Consider the following 23,686-nt stretch of genomic DNA (forward strand, 5'->3'; position numbering starts at 1 on the left):
AAACACAAATAAATAGTTAAACCATGATGCCAGAGATCACCTAAGGTTTCAGCCCTACCAAATCCATTTAGTGCATTTGCTTTTGATTACTCATGTGAAATGGCCACTTCAGTTTTACTACGGGTTTGCTTTAAACAAGGCTGAACTGAAATCCTGAACAAAGTACATTTAACTCTTCCAAATGCTGAGCCACATATCTGTTTTATACAGTGGCTGCATTTGTAGGGTCATCTGTTCATCTAACTGTTCAGTTGATAAGTAAAAAGTCAAATATTTACACATTTAATTTAATACTTATAACTGAACTGAGTTTCATGCTGTATACAAGTAGCTTGCTGTAACTAATGCAAACATACTGTAGCAGTGACATGAAAATAGAAGCGTCTTCTGTGGTTGCCCTTTGCTGTTTGCAGTGCAACCAAACAGAACCCAGTGTACCTGAAGAAGCTTTTTGGATGAGAGGTGAAGCATTTAGAACCTCAAGCAAGTTCAGTTCTAGTCAGTCCACTTTTAGCACTTCAGATAAACCATGACCTGGTTGAATGAGAATCTCCACAGACATATGTCAGTGTACTGTAATACCACAGTGGTGACAGTCTGAACCCATTTGAAATGTGCAGAACACAGTTCTGTCCAATAAATCTAACTGTTCGCTGAGAGGCTGAAAACCCCTGCAGGTTGCAGAGATATCTCAGTACAAATTATTTCTTGATTTAGATGATGAACTGGTGTTTTGTCTCACCTCTGATCCTGACTCCCAGGGCAGTATTTATAGTAGCATTGTCGCTTTTTGAAATTCCTTAATTTCTTTCCAGTTGTGCTCTTGACCAGACTGAAGAAAACACTCCCTTCTGGTACTAGAAAGATATGTTTTGAAAGCAGTTGCTGTTTTAATTGTTTGAACTGCAACATGAGACCTAAAATCACATCAAACGCACCTGTAGCTGCTAGTGTCAAGTGGCAGTGATTGAAGGCAAACAGTAGGAGTAGTCGAGTTCAACAGCAAAACACCCACACTTTGAGCCACTTTCTTCTCATTTGACTTGAGAGGAGCTGTTCACTGGGAGCTCTGTTTGGATTGTGGACATTTTTTCTCCTAGCATTTCCAGGGAGCTCTCTCCATGAGATGAACTTGAAGGGGTTTGCTCAGCTGAGTGCTGCTTTGCGCTGTCGCCTTCATCAGATTCTAAGAAGGCTTCCCTACTTTGTGGTTTGATAAACTGCACGCTTAGTTTGGGAGCCACCACAGCGCCGCCATGCTGGCTAGGTTTTCTGATGCAATGAGAGAGTGTAGAGACGCAGCTCTTCTTGAAGTTCTCGTTCATGAAGGCATATACGATGGGATTGTTGAAGCTGTTAAAGAACCCAATGGCCTGGACGATGGCGACGATCATGTTAAGTGTGACTCCATCATACTTCTTCTCAAGATCATCTGGAAGCAGGTCAAAGTCACAATCAGCACTGACACTTAAAATGGATGACAACATGCACTAGCTACGTCAAGGAAATAGTTCCTATTTACATTTTACATTAAATTCATTTTGACTCTATAACCTTATGTATTGCGCAATACTTACAGTACTCCAACAGCATGTGGACTGTGTGGAATGGTGCCCAGCAAACAGTGAACAGCAAAACAATGGTGATCATCATTTTAACAGCTCTCTTCTTTCTCCTGCAGAAGACCACAGCAAGTGAAGAAAAGTTCATAAAAGAGCTCAGTTTGCTTAAAAGACTCACTACTGTAGTAAAATCTATAGTCTGTACATTTCACTGCCTTAGAATCACCCACAGGAATGTCTGAAAGCATGTAAGAATGTTCTGCTGTAAATAATTTATCAAAAACTTCAATTACTCAGTTAAAAAATAATGCATCAAATCCTTTACATTCACTGAAAAAACTGAAATTCCCAGTGTTTATGCACTTGAGGTTTTAACATTACACTTGCCTTGACTCAGATTTAAGGTGAGCTCAGGGAAATCTTACTCAGAAAAGTCAATTAATGTCAGAAAGGCCTCATTTACGAGCTCCAGCACACCTAGATAGCACAGGAAAAGAAGCAGCCAAGGTACAGAACAGTAGCAGGGACCTGCAGAATCAGGTAGTCAATGTGATAAAATTACCGCTCTTCTGAAGAGATGCTATTGTTCAAATGCTAGGACAGTGAAACATTAATGATTTACTTTAACTGTAACACATGTCAGGTCTGAACTTTGTTACAAGGCATTGATATGCAGAATTACAATGCATTTCTTAGTCTTCCTGTTTTTAATTTGTAAGCAGTTTTAGATTTAAACGGTTCAAACATGGATACATTATATACCAATTCATCCACTCAGTGCTCTTTGCAAATTCTCACGTTGCTATTTATAGTAAGCAACAGTAGTCAAAAGCTCAAAGTTTTAGCTTTTTTTCTTAAGCTGTGCAAGTTCTCCATCATTTGTAACAGTTATCATCTGCGCACAAACAAGGATGTGATCTCTGCTTGTGTTTACACCCACAGTCACTGCCAATAATGTTAACTGGAATGCAAAACCATCCAAAAAGAGTTTATTTTTAATCATTGCTATCATTACATGGACCAACATGAATCCTCTTATAGTTAACTCTACTGTATAGCCTACCTTGAGATCTTACTGATCTCCCTGTGGTTCATTGTGTCAAGAACTGAGGAGTCGCCCACTCTCTTGCGGATCCACAGCTCAATGCCAATACGAGTGTACAGAAATAGCATGGCAGCCAAAGGGAGTAGGAAAAGAGCCACCATGATAAAGGTGGTGTACGTCTGCCTGTGAGTCAGGGAGCGCCAACTCTCCTGACAGCACACGTGGTAATGATCATACAAGAAGTCATACTTCACCTGAAAGATAAAGGATGAAAAGCTTTTAGTACCTGCAAAACAGACAAAGTAGCTGACTGACAGGGTAGTGTGTACTGCATGTGAGACTTTGAGACACAGTTGATTACATTACAGCTGTGTCTCGTAGAATTGCTCATGTAAAATCTATTGTTTTAAACCATTTTTGCCACTTTATCAGACAGCATGGTTGTAGTTTAGGTATTTTACATACTGATCATTTTCCAGCCTTAAGGCAAAGGTCAGATTCTCCATATATCTGCAGTCAAGTGATTTTGTTGGAGGGTGTGGCTGCAACCATTTCCATGTGATAGCTTTTTACCACACTGTCTTCAGAATTTATCCTGTGTCTAAGAACCCCTTTGATGAAATTCAAATGGAGTCACACAATATCATAAAAACATATTTCTCAAGTACAGCAAGATGGTGTTATCTGTAGTTATCAGTCTTTATATTTAGAAGATTGCTGTGCTCTTTTTAGGTTTTACATTCAGTTGTAAAAAAAGTGTGATGTGCTTTGCAGCTGAAAGAAGCTAATGAGAGAAAATTTGTGATGAGTTGCTTTGAATGGGGACCATTTACCTCTAGCTGTTGGACAAATAGCATTGGTGAACCCACTATCACTGAGGCAATCCATACAAGCCCTGCAGGAGGCAAACAGATATGAAATATAAATAAATTCAGTCTGTCGACGTACATACAGTTGAATGAGTACCATAGCTGCAAAGAAGAGCAACCTGCATGTGGCTAAGGACCAACAACCACAGCAGCTGCACAACTAAATTCCTCTTACATGTAATTAACAATCATGTTGAGTCTTTGCAAGGTTCCATTGCATTTCTTTGTTTTCAATTCCAACAGTGTAACATACTCACAAAACTGAATTCAACATGACACACTACATGATGTGGAGTTTATTCACTTGATTAAGGATAAATTCAACATTATGGTCCATTCTTATGCAAAACAGAAACCCTTGTCAATTAGTAAATAAACTTACACTGACAGGTTGAACATTGAAGGCTACTGCCATTTGGGTGTCATTTTACAAATCAGTGTGTGTTTCTTTTTTATCCTGAATGGACTGGGAGTATGACATATGAGAAGTGTTCACTAGGAAACCATGCCATGTTTAGCATACCACAATATCAACTTGGAACCTTGTAATATAGAAAAAGCATCATGTAGCTGTGACACCAAGTTAATTATGTAATTATGTACACTTTATAAATCATTGCAATTTTCCATCCACTCCAAAAAGCACAAAAAGCCACTCTTGCCAACACAGAATACCTAGCATTTTGTAGGCTCTCTTGGATGAGTACTGCCTCCTCATTTTCAATGGAAAGACAATGCCCTGGTATCTCTCAATGGCAATGCAGGTCATTGTGAGGATGCCTGTCACTATGGCTGTAGTTTGTACAAATGGAACCGTCTTGCAAACCAGAACCCCTGCAGAAAAAAGTAATGACACAATTAGGTTTGTTGGTTTGTTTAATTTGATCCCCTACTATTAGCTGCTGTATCTCATTAGCTATTCTCCCTGTGATGACTAAATGACAACCACAAAGACTTAAATATAACAGTAATAATTATCACATATTCCTGGAATTATATTCCCAATACACTTTTTTTTTTTTTATGTGCCGTTTTCTCCAGTGATCAATCTAGCAAATTCCATTCATACATGGCTCTATATAAGACAGTAAGGTCAACTGAATTTGCCCTCAACAACTAATCAAGCTGTGATAAAACCAGAGATTGTGTTACTAAGTGTAATGTGTCTTGTGTGAAATATTTAGAAATCCTCTTTATTCCTAGCAGACTATTTCCTCATTCTAGTTACTTTCTTATCTATGTATTTAGCCCATGACAAGTGTCTAACAAGCTACTGAGAAACAGCAGAAAACATGTATTTCTATCAAAGTTCACATCACTCCTGTTTTTTTAATTAGAGACTAGAAACCTGTGGGGTTTCACTGAAGTGGTAAAATTGATTCAGCTCTTTCTTGCCTGAGGTTAGAGTGACTATATGTCCAGTGCCCACCTGGTTGAGATAGTAACAGAAAACTCTTCAAATACAATTATTTGTATAGTAAAGTATGAAACAAGAATCCTTTAAAACACCATTAATTTGCCCTTAATTTTTTTTAAGTGTTAGTATTAGTACCATTAGTGTTAGACAATTTCCTTCATCTGCAAAGTGTAACAAGAGCATCAGAAACCCAGCAACAACTCCTCTTCATTAATAGACTTTTGTCTTGGATTATGAAAAAAACAGCTTACTTGAGTTACATTGTACATGTGGCACTCTACATTTACTGATCTGTGTAGAAATATTTATTTTCCTTTGAATATTTACCATGGCTGAATGAAGGTGGGGTCAAAAGTGCAAAGAAGAGGATACGGGTTTGATGGCGACTAGAAAATATGATTAGAGATTTAAAACTCACCCCCAAACCACTCAGACGAGATGTTCTGCAGCAAAGTAAAAGGTATGCAGAAGAAAGTGATGAGCAGGTCACTGACCGCCAGAGAGCAAATAAAAATATCTGTCGCCGTCTGTATCGTCCTTTTCTTCACAACTATGTAGATGACCAAACTATTTCCAGCCAGAGCTAGGACGAAAATAACCACGTACATGATCACAAAGGTGGTTTTAGCGCTGTACGGTAACTCGGGGATGTAGACGAGCGGCTGGATGTTGTAAGTGTTGATAAACTCCTGTCGGCTCAGGTTGTAGTACTGGAGCATCTCCTGCAGCACTTCAGGAGTTATTCTGGTGGACCCCTGCACCGCATCTGTCGAAGTTGCTGCCATCCTGATGAGGCGTCTTGAATCCTGAGAGGAGCCTGTTTGGAGGCAGAAGAACGGGAGGAAAAAAAGTCAGTTCAGAGCTGAAAGCCTCTCGTTAAGCCACAAGTGCGTGTGGATGTTGCGCTGCGTCCTTCGCACAGAACCTGCAGCTGCGGCTGCTGTGCAGTGTGGGTGTGAAACGTGGAACCAGCTGACTCCGGAGACACAGGGTGACAATCCAATGACAGCTCTGCTGACATAGTTCTTTGATATAGGCTAATTTATCAAATGGTGAGCATAGCCACAGTTTAGTCCTCTCATGTATGAACACACATGGTCACAGCGGTAAGCCTGGATTTCTCTAAAAGTTAATTGTTAAAGGCTGAAATCCACGCTCTAAATGTACCTCTAGATGCTTTACCATTCTCAAAAAGAAATATTAGCCCAGTCCTCTTGCAAATCAAAGGTTAAAATTCATGTACAATAGAAAAACACTGTAGTTCACGTTATTGCACTCAGCCACGACTTTTTTTATTATGACAAGCAGCTTGTCCAGTGTTGTTACTGATATGACTGTTCTACTTATTGGTACACAAGGTTTTTGCATCGTATCCAATTTTCCTTTTTGGTGGCCTCACTTTAAAACTAAACTTAATAGTAATTACAAGGATGAAACACAGATAACGTTCTTCCATATTGTTTGATTAGAATACTATTTATAGACCATAAATACCAAAGGCAGTGTCAAATTCTTAGATTCTGAGTTAAGTGTAATTAATTTGCAAGTTAACAAAACTTCAGTTGGTGCACACCAAGTCATCTCAATGCAAAACTGTAAAAACTGTCCACAATAACAGCAAACACAACATTTTCCAGCAAATAAATAAATAAATCAATGGTCAGTGAATGTTTTTAGGTTTAAAATTTGTTATTTAAAGTAAATTCCTCTACAAGGCAACAACTGCTAATAACAACTAAAAAAATACCCAATAACTCTCTCACAACTTTAGCTCTATTTTCCTGTAATTTGCAACTTATCACATATACATAATATACATAATTCTTCTATTAATTCCCTGATTAAAAACATGAATGCTGGCAGCAGTTGTAAGCTGTAACATTATCTGTTTAAAGCAATTTTGCTCTACCCCCTACTCCCTTAAGAGTCTAATTTAGGTTTCAAATTCTGACCCAGACTGCTAAAAAGTGCATTAACAGTTAACTGACATTTTCTCATGGGAGAACATGGTCCATACCAAATGATGCAGGGATAGTATTCTGTAAACATACCTGGCTGCAGGTAGTTTAAAACACTGCGTAAAGAGGCTGAGGAATTTGTAAGTAAACATTGCTTGTTTATGTAAACTGTCAATGAATTCCACAAGATCTATCAAAGAATTCATTTTTCTTGCACAAACAGGACGTGACATGAAAGAAAACACTGAATATTCAGATGATAAATGGTGTTCCTCTAAAAAGAATGTGGGTACTAGGTATTTCACACTCTTCTTCGTCTTTTTTTATTTTTAGGTTTCATACAAGAAAATAATTAAGGAATAATTAATGTAACTGTCCCTCAGTGATGTTGAGGGTTAGAAAAATATTTCCTAACACACAACATTTATATATGAGAACATCAGGACAATTACTAATGACAAGATTTCCTATGTTTCTGTTACTTTAGGCTCTAGATCCAACTTCCTCGTACACTGCAGGGCAACAGTAGAAAATGTCTGATTAAAAACTGCAAGAAATATAACACAATTGTTATTTTACTTATAGGACTATACAGCCATTAATAAAATGTATGTATGTATTTTAAATTAGAACAACAGGAAAATGCTGAAATGCTCGGAGTGATGTGATCTTTTCTGGCAGAAATTCAAATCACAGAAGCATTTTCATTATATGCAAATTAACTGAGAAAGTAGGTTTATGAATTTACAACTATGCTAGCAGCTCTCTAACGCACCACGTAGGCACAGTTTTACTCCTGCATTTTGCTATGATGAAAAATTCAGTTTAATAGAACCAAAGCAAGTTGTTCACAATAAAATGTGGAACTAACAATTGTAAGATGATGAAAACAACAAGACAGAGACAACACACACAGAAAAAGGCTGCATTGAAATGGGCAAAGAAACTTAAATTAACTTTGTAAAGTTTGAGAAGTCCTGAAAGTGAGGGTCTGCCACTATTATTTTTCTCAAACATGGCAAAAACATGGGCGCTCTAAACTGAAAAGGTCTATTTAGACAGCCCAGATGACCTCTGCCTGAGGAATTCAGGCTGTACTGTGACTCACAGAGGACATAGGGGGAATCCACATGGAGTGCCTTAAATGTTACATGCAAAATAAATGCTAAAATCATACTGTACCACTCAAGGGAGGCAAAATGAGGAGTAATGTGTTGTATTTTCCTGGAATTTCTTGATCTGAATAAGCAGCTAAAATTTTCAATAATATACTATTATCAAGTGGTTGAAGCTGTGAGAGATAAATGTATGTAGGAGGGGTGGGTGACAAAGGTGAAAAGGAAAGGGAGCCGTCTTTTAGAGAGGTGGGTGAAGGGCCGAATTACAGATGTAGAGCTTGGTCTTTGATGTGAGCCAGTCCACTGAAAAACAGAAAAGAAAAATTTATATCATTAGAGGTCAGAGAAGTGTGGAAACTAACATGAATATTAAATAAGTAGGAATAAATCTAGGCATAAAAACAGATAAAAGAAAACACTAAAAACAGCATTCAAGTTTGGAGGTCTGCAGATGAAAACACAAAAACAGTGATTTTATCATGAACCCTAAAAGTGATGACATTACCAAGATGAACTTAAGGTATCTGGGCTGATGTGAGCACAATAATTGCTCGCCCAACTGAATACCTATAAGAGGAGGCCATTGTACAGAATCAGTGCTATTTTAATGCACATTGTACTGTGTCAAGATACCTCCACATTTCAACAGAATCAAGACCTTATATGCACCGTAAATCAAATTTAGGAGCGATTTGTTTTTAATGTGGAAGGAGCCAGGTGCTGCTACACTTAATACTTCCATATAAACTGCCTTATAAAGCCTTAAGCTATCTGAAATGCACCTGATCTAAAAAATATAAATATATGGCAGAGTCATATATATACACACACACACACACACACACATATATATATATATATATATACACATATATACACTACTCACAAAAAGTTAGGGATATTCGACTTTCAGGTGAAATTTATGGAAAATGTAAAAAGTTCATACTACAGTGATAGTATATCATGAAAGTAGGGCATTTAAGTAGAAGTATGCAATGGTAATTTCTTCATCTCAAACAATTTATTGAAACAAAAGCTAACAACAGTGGTGGGTATACCACAACAAAAAATTTCAATGTCTCAATAACTTGTCAATTGTTAGGTGTCGTCTTGGTCTCATGATGTCAAAATGTGAACAGCATGATGAAGAGGACTTTAAATACGAACTGTCATTGAACCAGAACATTTAGTGGTCGATGGTCATGGATCAGACACTTGTTGTAATTTTTGTGGTTAATCACCTTGTTAGAGAACACCCTGTTATGCAATAAGTACTGAAACATTGAACAGTTGGACATGTGCATTCAAAAGTTTAGAGAAGGTCAAATTAAGTTCAGCTGAAAAGGTTATAGTGCATTTTAGGTGCATTCTGAAATTCTGAAAAAGTCAAATATCCCTAACTTTTTGTGAGTAGAGTATTTTTACAATTAGGTATGTTTTTACCAATTTGAAAGAACATCACTAAAGTTCCGTTTAGATATCTGGGATGTGAAAATTTTGAATCCTTACTATTTCACATTTATGCATTATTCCTCCACCAGAGCATCTGTTTGTTACCCAAAAATGAAGACCTTTATTAGAATGGCAAACAGACAGACATACACCAACAGTTTAATACACACACGACAAAATTATTCAACTGAACCTTTGAAGACATAACATTCCTCCTTAGCACATTTGAACAACCTATTGCAAACTGAAAAACAGGAAGTTACTTTTTTAGTCTAGACAAACTTGGTGTGACTCAGAGGAGACACTGACCAGCAAAACACAGATTTTTATGTTATGCTTTTTTTCCTTTTCCTTTGAGATTCAAATAAGGCAGTGAACTAATAAACTGATAAAATTATAGCCTGTGGAAAATGAGGCACCATCTTTGAGCACTACTGACTTGATTTTGAGAGCCATATTGATCACTCCACTGAATGTAAATTAGTTCTGTTGCAAAGGTTATTCACACGGTTTGATTTTACTGAAACATAGTCTAAATTTTCCCTAGCTATGTGCCAAGTGGGAGGGGAAAAACCTCGCACAGTGTACATATCAGAAAAAAGCCATGACAGGATTTGAATTGCCAGTGCACGCCCCAAAGAATACACCTGCTGCACCAGGTTGACTTGCATTACTTGCCTTACTTTGTGTTTTCCACCTGCAGAGTTTGAAATTTTCCCATTTTCTCATGTCTTCACAATCACTTTTTTTTTTTTTTCACAGTTTTATAGCAAACTGGCATTTTTTGTTATAAAGTCGATTAAAAATCCTTTGAAGGTTTTGGGAGAATATGGGATGACTAATTTTGTTCAATGTCTTCCATGACCAGTGCATTCATTCAATCATTGATGTTATGAAATACACTAGGCCACTTAATGTTGAATGAAAAGATTGAGGACATTGATTTACTACCTCACAGGAAGGACACATATTACAAGAATTAAATATGTAATTGTAAAAGTTAACACATAAGACTAAACAAAAACATATCTATCAATATCTCCCATAGATACACAAGGACCTATGTGCTTACGTTATCACAATTGAAAAAAAAAATGAAAGCATTGTGAAGATACTGTCAGCATCTTTAATACGTTTTCTTTTAATTCTGTAGCAGTCAAATGGTCAGCAACTGTGATGTGTGCTACAGAACTACAGAAGATCTAAACTATTCAATTGTTATAACAAACTAATGCATCTATTCTGCTCATGAGACTAATGACCAATTTCATGACTGTAATTGATGCACTATTAGACAAACATGTGCTTTTGTCGTCCATGATTTAAATGTCAAGTTTGGGCCTTTGGTAGTATTATATCAGGCTGTAATGCTTCAGTATCCAGGAAGGCATATTTCAGCTTCACCATCAAGAGTTAACAATCAGGTTAATGTCTCTGTGTTTCTTAGCTCATATATGAAGACTTGCAGAGTTAATCTAAAATTTCTTGCCATCTGTACTCTGAAAGCACCGAAATAAGAGCATGTGCATGTCTTATTTTTAGTGCTAATTTTTAATGGCTTTCTGCTTCTCGTAATTGGACATTAGCTTGCTTACTGGCATATAAGATGAGGTTGGCTCACAGTAACAAGCTACTTAATTTGAACTAATTAAAACTGCACTACTTCTGTAACTGCTCACAGCTGCTGTTCTCTTATAAAACAAATGTTACATTAATTATCCACAGGTGTACAGTCACATGATTTGCAGGAGCTAACACGTGATGACAGACATTGCAACAAACACACCACAGAAACAATAAAACATAGATTTCTCAGGATTGACAAAACATCAGGAAATAAAATGCCATTATTGTAGCCTGTTAAGTGACAAGTCAAAGAAAACAAGAATCACAGCTGTTTTTTCTAAGACCATGATGAAAAGAAGGCTCTCTGAAATGATTTCTTTTTACCTGGAAATCTCTGAAACAACAAGACTGCATAAAGTCACTGCTCCCAGCTGTTACTCTCCAGTAGAAGGCAACAGCTTACAAGTTAAGGCATATTTTTTTAACTTGGACAGAACCAGGCATATATATTTCCTCCTGTTTCCAGTCTTACGGATTTCTACCTCTAGAAATGCGTTTAACACACTACTGAAACTCAAATATATTTCCCAAAATGTCAGACTATTCTTTAAAAAAAAAAAAAAAAACAGACAATACATGTTAAGTACTTTTAAATAGCAATTTGCACGACCTATGTTGATTTTATGATTAGGATTTCTTGCTGATTTTCATAAAATTAACAACAATGTTCCACCACTAGTGTGGCTGTTTACTTTACATACACTCAAGCACAGTAATATAAGTTAGGTGATACTAAGGAATTATCCTGAACTGCCAGGGGGTGTTCAGAGGCCTCTTGTCAATAACATGCAGACAATTTCCCAACCAATGGGGATGAATTCATGCCTTGCATGTGTCAACATGTATTTGGTTTCATTCACACACTGACACTTTTACTAGATTTATTTTGACATTTGTAAAACGCCTTTTAGCCCAAGTGATCAATTGTTATGGATATTCCCCTTGATTGATTTTGCTAACCTTTCATTGAGCATCTGGTTAAAATATGACTAACATTATCTTTTTCTTCAAAAGCCTTTTTAACTCCAACCTGTTTTAGTGTGATAAATTGACTGAACAAAAAAAAAAAAAGTTCAATTTAAATGTGATATGGTTGTGTCAACAGCATTCCTTAAAAACCTGTTACTGTAAATAATAAATTAAGGGTGCTTAATCAAAATGTGGTCTACTCAAGTTTAAAGTTGACAAATGCTGCAAGCATCACAATATTTTTTGATCAATAAACAAGGATTTTACATATATTTGCAGTGATTTGATACATTTGACTAATGGACTAATGGTTGTGCTGTCACAGGCAGTTATGGATTTAGTTACATCACATTTCCCCTGTCATTTACTGAGGAATGGATCTGCATACTGACCACAAATGACTTATTTTCAAGCCTCATAGTTCAGATGAGAAAAAAATCTGAAATCAAATGTTGTGAGTGCCTATATCGTAGTTGCCTTAAGTTTAAAGCAACTAAGCATTGGCCTTTTGTCCTGATATTCTGCCAAATGTATGCCAGAATTCAATATCAATCAAAGATAGAGCAATAAAGCAGTTAGGAGTTAACATCTTTTTAACCAGCACAATAAAAACTTTGTGTCGCCCACCCTCTTTGGAAAGAAAGCTTACACCATGTTTCATACCATTTGCTTAGCTGTTTAAGGGTACACTGTTTCACTAATAAAACCTCCTTTCATTTATGCTAATAAGCACCTTGTTTAGAATATTTTTTTAAAGAGCCATATATAACTGAAAACCATGAACAACACAAAGCAGCACCATTAATCAGATTCAGAGCACAAGCATGAATATTTACACCTCTATCCCACAAAAGATGCTGCGGAAAACTGAACCGATATTTATGAGGTATATGGTGCCTCCATTAACTTCCTTGCAGGTTTTTCACTACTGCAGTGTTCATCTGAGTTATTTAATTAACACCATAAAATAGCTCAATTCCTGTTGCTATGCTAATGGAAGTCCAACCCCAGAACCAGTTTCCAGTCATTCACTGCACAGATACCATTGTTTCTTGTTTAGTCCCAGGTTTCTTAGCAACAAAGGCAACACAGAGCATTAAGTACCAGAGGTTTTGAGCTGCAGGCTGTTTTTAAGAGGTAAAGTGGCTCTTCTATGTTGTTTTACCTAAATCTAGAAGTACTGTACTGGTAGCATACAACACATATGTGGTTGGTCAAATTTGAAGTGATAATTTATCTCAGGACTCTTAAAGTACATCAGGTAGGCACAGTAAGTACTGTATGTCCTGTTTCTTGTTAGAATTAAGTTTGCAAAGGCTTTTTTGCATGTGTGTCACAGCTTTGCAACCTTAAAAATTACATTTCTGTTTTTCATATTACCTCATAAAGGAACTTCATTTTGGAGTGCTTCTTTTACTCTTTCAGATTAAGACAATCATCCAGTGGTCATTCAGATATGTCAGTAGCACGCAGTGCAGATTTCCGGCGGATGACGGGAGAGACAAGCTATGGGCGTAATCAAAAGCCATTTACTGCTGAATTTGCTAAGATGCTGACAAAGAGCAGCCCACGCTTTGGTACTTTAAGTCATCACTCATTCTTCTCTCGCCACAACCCTCATCCACACAGGGTGAGGCACATCCAAGGTGAGAGAGCAATCATAAACAAATTCACATGCTTTATAAAACTGATTTTCTTCCAGCAAGTTGATTTGAATTCTGATTAGAAGTCATCACCTTTAGTCTCAACAGGGATTTTGTTGGTTTTATTTTATGAGGCTATTCCTTTACTTTTTCACAATTTGGGAGCATTTTACTTCTGTGAATATTGTGCCTCTTTACCATAGGACTCAATGGCAGACCTGTTTGCATGGTGAGAGATGATTGGTTTGTCACCTCGTCATTATTTCCTCATCCACTTCTTAAAAGCCATGCCCTCAGGAGAGCAGCCGACCCATGTTTTGCTTTTCCACCTGCTCAGAATCTTTATGGAGTCAACAGTAACAAAAATAAATCAGGTCTGTACACACCCACATGGCCCCTGAATTTTTTCATTACTTTTCTAAAGCTGCGCCTCCAAAGAATCCAATTGAGCTTTGGAATAATGAGAGTATTTATTCCTCTTCTTTTCACAGCACTATTCTCAGAAGCCTGGAGAGATGAACTTAAAGAACTTGCCGCAAAAGTTAATTTGTCTTCTGAAGCACAAAAAGACAAAAACAAGGTGCATGTTTTGCTGTAATCCAAAATATTTCAAGGTACAGTAAGCTTCTACTTATAATTAATAGATCTTTCTATTTACTGTACCAATATATTCCAGGACCAAGCTGAGGAGGAATTTGTCCATCGAAAGACTCAATATTCATCAGTAACAGGGAGAATAATCCCTCCATCCACCAAGTCCTACCAGCGCAGATCCCATTCCCACACTCTGGCTTATCCTCAGCCCTTCCATGATCAAGAACTCATGGTGAAATAATTGTCCACTGATCTTCTCTTTTCCACGGTCTGAAAATAAGTGTCTTTTGGGATGGGATTTAAGTGAAGCACAACCATGTCATATTTTGCTCCAGAGAGGGAAGGTTAGTGGCTAATCAAAAGGAGATCTCCAACAGCTGCAGCATGCCACTTCTACCCAAGATTAGACTGTGTTTGCTCCCAAACCTCAACTCTGTCACCAGCCATCCTGGAGAGTTCACTAATAACTTGGACATATATTTATGTGGTTTGTCATCTAACATTGTGATCGTCTACCACTCTCCTTAGGTGTTGGAAGTACTTTGTCAGATCCTGCAGACAGATTCCCTGTCTACAGTCCAGCAGTGGCTTCTGCTCGCTGGTCAACGAGGTAATATGCTTTATTCAACATTGACAAAGGTTGTAGGTTTTGTAAGCTACTATATCTTGCTCTTACATATATTTTATTAATATTTATGAATAGAGGTTCTTAAATCACTTTCTCCATTTTTTTAGTGTTTTTATGTTAGTTGCATACCATGAACATTACATTATAGTGATACTGTAGAAGTTTAGTGTTGTACTTTTATACAAAGAGTCAGATTTTTAAGAAGACACATTCACATGCAGGCAGTGAATTTTAACATCCTCAATTTACATCAAAAATTTTATTCACAGACATAACACTAGATTAATTTTAACTTAACACTTCCTGAGGATCTCATTATTACTGATGCAAACAAACAAACAAACCTCAAAAAACTCACCTTCAGACAACATTTTTTCCGGTATTATGTCACATGTGCTCAGAGAAGGACTTGGTGATGGGGATGATTAGACAGGCTCTGGATGGTGTTGACCTCTCAGGACATCAGCAGCAGCTACAAACTTTTCATCCTGGTGCTTCTCCACCGGTATACGGTCCATCATTTAACCAGTCATGGGGAAAACCACGGAGAACAAGGTCAGGATGATCTCTTGAATTTTCATCTCTTTTTGTTCTAATGTTTTTCATGCTCGTTTTTAACATTTATTTCTTTATAGCTCATACCAAGCAAACCAAGGTTTCAGCAATGACAAACCAGGTAAAAAAAAAAAAGGTCTGCTACTTTTTACATCCTAATTAATTCTAGCATTTTCCTACTACAACACAGCATATATCAACTAAGATTCTTTATTTGTCATCAGTTTTGTATGGCAGGGAGGTGGTCCTGGGTGTCATTAAAATCATTTTCACATCTCATTGTTTTCAAATGTCCCTTTACTTTGCTTATCATCCAGTGAATTCATTTTGGTTTGTCCATGATTGGTGTGTCTTTGCTCTGCTCTGGAAATAACTATGAGTTTTTATATTCCTTATTTTAATTTTAAGAACAAAAGTGCCTGTGTTTTTCTATAAGTTTGACTTGAATATGCTTTTGCAGAGAGGATAGGAGATGCAGAGGTCCTTGAAGTCCACACAGGAGCTGAGAATCATCTTCAAGATAACCCATGTCAGCACACAGAGAATTTATAGAGGTTCCTGACTTTTATCATTAAACTCTTTCATTAATCTCCAATTGAATATATTGTTGGTCTGATAATGTTGCATAATACTGTGGCTGATGTTACATAATTGTATATCAGCTGTGAAAAGGACGACTTAAACTAAGAAGCAGCATGAGTGGTTTAATCTGTAAACTTTGTTTGCAGAGAAATTTATCTTAAAGGCTGTAAAAAAATTTCTCAACCACATTCTTATTGTACATAGGCAGATTCTACAAAGATTGGGATAGTTTTGGTTAGATCACATTAGAAATTGCTGCATTGTTTTCTCTGTGCTTGTGTGAAGTAGGTGGAAATTATCTTAAAAAGATAATGTCATGTCCATTTGTGGACCAATCAGGATTTAGCAACATTTGAATCAGCACCTGGAGAGTTATTCAGTTGCTGTCAATTGAATGTGACCATCTACAGAGTACTAGAAATGTTCTTGTTTCCAATTTTGACTGTCACTTATTTAATTGTGAATATGTTATATTAAAATACTTCTACAGAACACTATGTCTACAGTACCCAAAATGCATCTTAAACACAGACAGCTCAATCAGTGTTACCTTACATCTGATAATGTGTCACTGGCAGTTAAGCACTTTATTATGTGTATGTGTGTATATATATGCACATACATCTGCAGCACCTTATTTTCTTTGAAAAGAATTAATGACACCAGCACCCAAGGGCAAACTCATTTGCGAAACTGATTCACACCAAAATTCATAAATAATTCATTATCCATATAAGTACCATTCTGTACAGCAGAGCAGCTCCTTCTTTCTTAATATATATATATAGGTTTTTGGCTTCTGCAGCCTACAAGAATTTATCATTGCAGGTCAGGTTAGATTCTGTAAACTTATTCAAAATCAACCTGACCTAATCATGCAATGAGTAAATGAATATCTCACGTTACCTACAGAACTGCAAGTGCAAGTGCATCAATGTTAACTAAAAACAACACAACTCTGGTGACAAAATAATGTGTTAAAGAGAGAAAAGATGCATAGCATAGTTTGTTCTGTAGCAGAGCACCAACATACCTCAGTCATTTCATTAAGGTGAAACACAGCATGACAAATGGCACTAAGCACGACAAAAAGAAAGAAACAATTGAATTGATGGTAAAGGGAAACAGTCCAAACTTTCATTCAAAAAGTTGAATCTGTTACTTAAAAAAATGCTACATTAGATGTAGTGAGTGACATTGATTTTGAGGAATCAACTCATTTCCCTGTCTATGGGATATTTTCATATTTTTTTTCCAAGAAGCAATTTCAAGTGGTGTCACATCACTTTAATGAAGCCCTCAGAATATATTAGTAGAGTGTCTTGCAGAGTGTTATAATTTCTCTTCTCTTGAGAAAAAGTAGCTAATCACATTCACCCTAGTGATAAATTTATGTCCTTTTTGCATGTCTGTCTGGTCTGACTCAGACTACTATGAACCAAGGACAAACTGCAGGTGGCTGCAGCTTACAAAAAACTCATGACTGCTGTAACCATCTATTAACACAAGAAGACATCTCTGTGGAAAGGTATGCTTGAAATAGAAGTAATTGTAAATAGTTCAGTAAGAGGAGAAATGAATTATTTCTAATGTTAATACATGGCTGGGAAAATGCATTACTGTCAATCTACTGTAGAAGCTCTGAACAGTGGGATTTTTGGGAGGTTTTTAAACTTGCTTTGGTTATGAAATGGTACCACTGGTATCTTTTCATGCAAGGAACTTTGACAAGATGCAACAATAACTTCAAGTTGAAATAAATACTGACATTATAACTGGGCAGATGCATCAAAGCCACACAACTACACTAACAAGGGAGATTACCAAGCAAACAAATGCCACTAAAATTAATACGAGCTTAAATAAAGTCCAAGAAGTGAAAACTGAAGGCGAGGGGGTCATGAACACAGAGAGGTGAGAACACTAGCAGACAGATAATGCTGACAAACAGTCTCACTTCCACAGGGAGTCTGCAAGATGCAAAGTTTAAAAATCTAAATTACAGAAGAAACTGAATCAGACAGTAAAGGCTAGAATGCTAAGGCTCACAAAGCAAAGTTAACAATCTGCTAGATAACAAGGGAAAACAAACCTGTAGCTGATGAATGCAAACAGGTGTGGAGGAAGTGAGAGTCAAAGGGGGTAGTTAAGGAATGAGTGGCAACAAAATTTGAACAAAGCCTTTTGCACATCAAGACAGTGAGAAGAGACAGTCTCCTAGCTTTGGCAGAAAATTGCATGATGACTTTGGAGGGGATTTTTTGTTTTGTCTTTTATACTTACTAATTAGCAATTTTGCATTAACAGTAGACGAATTAGCAGTAGTTCTCATTGTCAATTAATATGCCACATAATCATAAAACAGAAACAGTCACAGGTAATAGTGATTTGGAGATGAAGCCATTTCCTAAATGTTTACAGATAAGAGCTGAAATATCTGCTTTTTGTCTAAAGAGAACACAGACTACATTTTATAAATAGTTCAGATGTAATTATAGTTCAGATACTTGCCTTCATAATGAAACTTCAAGGGGAGAAACTGAGAAGAACTAATGATTTTTATAAAGTAAGGTGAACTTTATAACTGCAGGGAAAAGTAAAGTTACACTAGTGGCTTAAAAATGAGTTGGATTAAATTTAAAAAATATATGCTTATATTTCCAACTGTACCATATGCCACTTCAGGAAAATTTCCAGTCTTTTCTAGAACTACGCAATCAAAAACAAACTTAATTGTCAAAGAGGAAGGGAAGCACACAGTTCAGGTGGAGATGCATATTGTGACATCTGTATAAAGGTCAAGCCAAACCTGAGAGCTTTATAAAAGTTGGTCTATCTACTGACTCCACAGAATATCCTTTTTTTTTTGAGTCACTAAAAATTGAAGTTGTGCAGTCAGATAATGTAAGTAGATATGTCCTACAGCTTCCTTTGTCAATCTGAAAACACAACTAAGAAATGTAGAAAACAACATATATAAAAGAAGGAATGAAAACAATCTGTTACCAGGTTGACTGTTTACAGGTTGAGCAAATATGCAAATGGACTAATTTGTATGTATTTTGCTCTAAACTGCTAGAAACTAGTAAAGCAGCCAGCATAACAACCAAGGGCAAAATGCATCTCAGTAACTACAGGTCCCGGGGAAATTCACCAAGTTGTTCTATGCTAAAACACATTCAGCTGTGGGCAGTAAAATGTTTTAGGTTGCATTATTTCAACTCACCGGTCACGAACTGATCCCGCTCCAATAACCCACAGCTGCGGTGGCTTGTGAATACACTTCACGTAGCGTGAACATAAATGGTTGATTATCACAACTGAAAGTAACAACAAATAAACAAAACTAACAACAAAGTTTAGCCACATGTTGTTACAACCACACTCAGTGTTTTCGTCCATTCTTCTTTCTTTAACTCTCAACTACCACCGGAACTGAGAACTTGCTAGCTAGCTCGCGTTTGACGTCGTTAGCGTGTTCACGTACTGATTGGATGACGTATGTTGCCCTCTGACGTAGGTCTCCTGTGATTGGTTAGAAGGAAGAGCCTCGGAAAACTTTAACAACATCAGCAACATCTGCACACTGCTGCCAAGCTGTTTGATGAATGTGGGTCATAGAAGCTCTTGAACGCACCTCTCCATGTTCTGAGGGACTGAAAACATTTGAAAAAAGTTACATCTTGTAGTTTTAACATATTTTTTACAGAAAATGATTTCTAACAAAAGTTACTCTGTCCCCCCGAACTGTAGGCCCAACCCCATGCAAAGGTAATCAAGATATAGATCAATGAAATATTCCCCTGTCACTTTTATTGAAATATGTAAGATAGACAATCAAGAAAGGTTATTTTCAAATAATACTTTCATCTTACACTTTCTCACAATATAGTTATATTTAAAGGCCAATTTTCCCTGTAGACTACATTTAATATTATAATTTTTGAGTAGTCCGCCCATAGTAAATTATATGTGCTGTGGAAAATTGGATAACTTCATACGAATGATTACAATAGCTGTAACTATAGATGGCTGTACTTAGCAAGGAGTTAATTAGCGTGTTTAAAAATGAGAAAGAAAAAGAACTGTCCAGCACAAGCGACTTACCCAGTGAAGAGCTGAATAAAATGTACTCTATCATTTAGAGACAGACATATATGAAGCTGACAAAGCAACCATAAAGCTGTTAACTATGAGAGTAGGATCCTCTCCAAAGATTCAGAATAAAAGCATTATATCACCTATTAGTAGAGACTACTTCAACAGTTACAGAGGGATTTGTGTCATAAGCAAGGCATTACAGGGCAACCTAAATGGCAGAACACTTAGCTTTATAAAGAGTCAGGCCATACAGAGCCTCCATAATGTTCTCAGTTTTTCAAATGAAAGACCAATTTCCCTGAAATTCTATCACTAAAATCGATAATGGACACAGTGTTCAGTGTTCTTCCCTTTCAAGAAGTCAGGAATATTTGGTCCAAATTTGACTTCTTAATTCAAATTGGGAAAAAAGGAAAGACACTAAGTACAAAAACTAAGTACATTGCTTTCTGCACTTTGTACTAAAGTATTTCAAACTGTTTTTCAATTTCCAGTGTTTCCCAGAAAATGCCATCACAACTCTAATTTTCCCAAAACACAAATAGGCAAATAATTACTTCAGGACCAATACCAATAAGATATACGTGATATGAGTCTGTTTGTTCTTTAGCAAAAAATGGGCCACCCCTAAAACATACCCCAGCATAATCTTTAAAACTTTCCATGTATGTTGTGCTGTCATTACTGCTTGAGTTCTTTTGTTGTCTACTTGTCCTTCAATATCTGTGTTCTCCTTTAATGTATATGTGGGTGTCTAATTACTGAGCACTTATTCATTTGTGTATTGACTTAGCTGTTAATGTCATGCACATAAAAAATAACCTGGCTACAAAAACACAGAAAACATTGATTTTAATGTCATATTTCAAACTCTCAATAAACTGAAGGCCAACTGGGTGATAGTCTCTAGATGAAGTTAACATTCCTTTTTGTAAATGTGAAAATAATTATAAGAGTATATATAGTATTTACAAAGTAATAAAATGTATTTTTTTACAAGACTGGTTTATCTGCTGATACTTAACACAGGCTTTGTTTTCAAAGCATCATGAATGATGTCTCAAATTACTAAATAGTTTAGAACCAAAATACATCCCTGATGTCTTTGACCTCTGAGTACACAGACTAGCATCAAACTGCCAGAAGATCTGAGGCCTGTCTTAAATTAGTTGCTGCTCCTTGATAACAAACTTGTTCTGCAGATAATATGTGAGCACAGCAAGACTCTAGCTATCTTTCATGCATGAGAATGCATTTAGTGTAACATAAAAAAGACAACTGAATTTGCAGGGAATGTTTTATTCACCAGCACTTCATGATTAAAATGCATCTTAATGACACAACCTGCAAATCATGGATTTGGTGCCACCTGTTATCCTGAGAGAGAAACAGGTCCTTGTGCTCAAAATGCACTTCATCATACAATTTATAATGAAGGCTCATTCTGATTAGCAAGTTCATGCTGATGGGTTTCAGAAAAAGTGAGCACCTTGCTATTCGTAAAACAAGTCCTTGCTAATCCTCTTCCTTGGTGGCGTGACCGCAGTTTGAAATCAGCTGGCCTGGTCAGCAGTTGAAGTTCAGCATTCACGTCATGAATCCTTCTCACAAGGACACCTGCTGGCTCCGGGTGATAAGAGGCAGCTGTTTTCTGGTTCTCAGCAACATTCTCTCAAGGCAGCATTGAGAAGAGAGGGTGGCACTGAGTCCTCTTCTACATATTTTACAGATATAACTGTAACTGTAACCCCCTTCATACATATACTCAACATAGACCTCATATTATATGAGGAGCAAAAGATGGAGTGACTCCAGGAGTGGGTGAAGTTGAATGTAGATGAGTTTTTCTCTATTACAAAGATAATAAGATGGGCCTCATGCACAAATTAATTATCAAAATTAAATGGAAGCATAAATCAAGAGTGAATGAGTGAGTGAATGAAAAAATGAATAAATCAATGAAAATTGTGCCTGGAGATTAAGCTAAAATTTATTTAATAATCCTTAAAGAAAGGAAATGAAAGAAAGAAAGGAATGAATGAACACACAAGTTAATCAATATACAATAAATTTATTAAATGAAATTAAAAGATGAACCTTTTGCTAAATATTTTATCTTGGAAACTAGATAAAATATTTTTCTGATCTTTCTGAAACTGTATATCATCTTGGCCTAATATATCTGTTCGGTGCAGGGGAGAGAGGATGAGAATATAGAATCTTGGGAATTCAAAGGGAAAGGATATGTAGTGCAAAGGGTCTAACCACCACCTGCATGAGATTTATGGTCTCAGTCACAACTTATCTGACGTTTGATGATCAGTTTGCCTAATTGGTGTGCAGACATTTCACAGACTCATGGAGACAGCAAAGCAGGCCGGACCTCTAGTACATGTTATTCAAAACCCCATAATTATCAACTAAGAGACTCCATGTATTGTGAAGACCATTAATGACTTGTAAAACCTTATGATTTTCTTTAAACAGTGCAGTGTATTATGATTCAATCCATTCACTTCTACCCCACAACCTATGGCTCCAGTGGCAGATTAGCCCATTGCATGATAGCATGCACATTAGTACAGCTGCACCTTTTCACAGTATCCACTGCTGTTTTTTCAGTGTGACAGTTGTCCTTAGAAAGCAGCTCTAATCTCTGCCGCCATTCAGGGTCACATTTCAGAGCTACAGCCAAAATTGACTGAAATTTTTTCAGATTGCCTCTTGTCCCTGGAGACCTACAACTTCTCAAACCTGTAATAGTGGTTCAAGCCAATTAGTGGAAAGGGCTTGTAGAAGTGTCACCTCAGTTGCAGCAGCCAAAGGAATATGGCCCCTATGTTCAGCAAACAAAAACTAATCTGTGCAGACAATTTAGTAACTCCTATCTGAAGTCATTTAGGCTTTTGGTTTAGCATTAATTATCACCTTTATGCCCAGGAAGTGTGCACACCTCACACTTCCATCTAACCTTGCTTGGATTTTAACTATTTATTTAAAATTTTATCTTATTTTGATGTTAGACTGATGTCATTTTGCTTTATACACACCTCTCTGTAACATGTAAGTCTACAGATGTTTACTTGCATCGTCCGAGATGCATAATTCTAGACAAAGTATATGATAAATAAAGAGCATGAAAGACTGAATCATCTGCATAAATTGTTAATTAGTACATGTGGTTAGGTTCATTCTTCAGAACACATCCAAAGCTCTGCTGATCTTAGTGAAAGTTGATGGAGTAGATAGTGTCACAGTTTCGGCCTCAGAGCTACTGAGCCCTCAGGGTCTGGAGAAGAATTAATTTTCCCCTGGATTTCTTTGTCCATTAGCCATACAGCAATATTGATGTTAGTCTGAAGCAAGTATGAAGGATAGCATGTATCCAGCTGATTGTAGCTACTCTACACAGAGTTTCAAAGTATCACACACCACCTAAATTTAGGGAACTCATAAAGTGCAAGTACTTTGTATATAATAAAGATGCAATTCATTTTATTCAATTTAGCATCCTAAGTAAATCAACAGAAAGGGTCACTGTGCACATTTGCAAGAAATGAAGCTAAT

At 36.8% G+C, this 23,686-nt stretch overlaps 2 protein-coding genes across 4 annotated transcripts; one reads left to right on the forward strand and one right to left on the reverse strand.

Moving 5' to 3' along the window:
- Positions 1-699: 699 nt before the first annotated feature.
- On the reverse strand, positions 700-19,455 carry qrfprb (pyroglutamylated RFamide peptide receptor b). Its single transcript, XM_026315608.1, is given in 8 exon segments — positions 700-1,432; positions 1,578-1,675; positions 2,614-2,861; positions 3,441-3,502; positions 4,152-4,310; positions 5,312-5,710; positions 15,240-15,375; positions 19,245-19,455. Coding segments are annotated over 7 exon segments (1,377 nt in total). The 5' UTR covers positions 15,253-15,375; positions 19,245-19,455; the 3' UTR covers positions 700-1,034.
- tbata (thymus, brain and testes associated) lies at positions 12,933-17,464 on the forward strand. 3 transcript variants are annotated; one of them, XM_026315611.1, is made up of 10 exons: positions 12,933-13,153; positions 13,442-13,662; positions 13,863-14,033; positions 14,151-14,239; positions 14,336-14,485; positions 14,782-14,863; positions 15,283-15,436; positions 15,517-15,557; positions 15,897-15,990; positions 17,446-17,464. In XM_026315611.1, the coding sequence occupies exons 2-9, from the start codon at positions 13,473-13,475 to the stop codon at positions 15,986-15,988; spliced, it is 969 nt and encodes a 322-aa protein (XP_026171396.1). In that variant the 5' UTR covers positions 12,933-13,153; positions 13,442-13,472; the 3' UTR covers positions 15,989-15,990; positions 17,446-17,464. The 3 variants fall into 3 exon arrangements, with proteins under 3 accessions (XP_026171396.1, XP_026171394.1, XP_026171395.1); XM_026315609.1 differs by lacking the exon at positions 17,446-17,464 and having other exon boundaries at positions 15,897-16,423; XM_026315610.1 differs by lacking the exons at positions 12,933-13,153; positions 17,446-17,464 and adding an exon at positions 13,181-13,286 and having other exon boundaries at positions 15,897-16,423.
- Positions 19,456-23,686: the final 4,231 nt, after the last annotated feature.

This window comes from Mastacembelus armatus, chromosome 19 (assembly GCF_900324485.2).
Source record: "Mastacembelus armatus chromosome 19, fMasArm1.2, whole genome shotgun sequence".
NCBI lineage: Eukaryota > Metazoa > Chordata > Actinopteri > Synbranchiformes > Mastacembelidae > Mastacembelus > Mastacembelus armatus.

Coding starts and splice junctions, on each gene's coding strand:
- tbata (XM_026315611.1), top strand. CDS start 13,473: ATGTCAGTAGCACGCAGTGCAGATTTCCGGCGGATGACGGGAGAGACA. Junction 14,864..15,282: donor TCTGCTCGCTGGTCAACGAG/GTAATATGCTTT, acceptor ACATGTGCTCAG/AGAAGGACTTGGTGATGGGG. Junction 15,558..15,896: donor TTTCAGCAATGACAAACCAG/GTAAAAAAAAAA, acceptor ATGCTTTTGCAG/AGAGGATAGGAGATGCAGAG.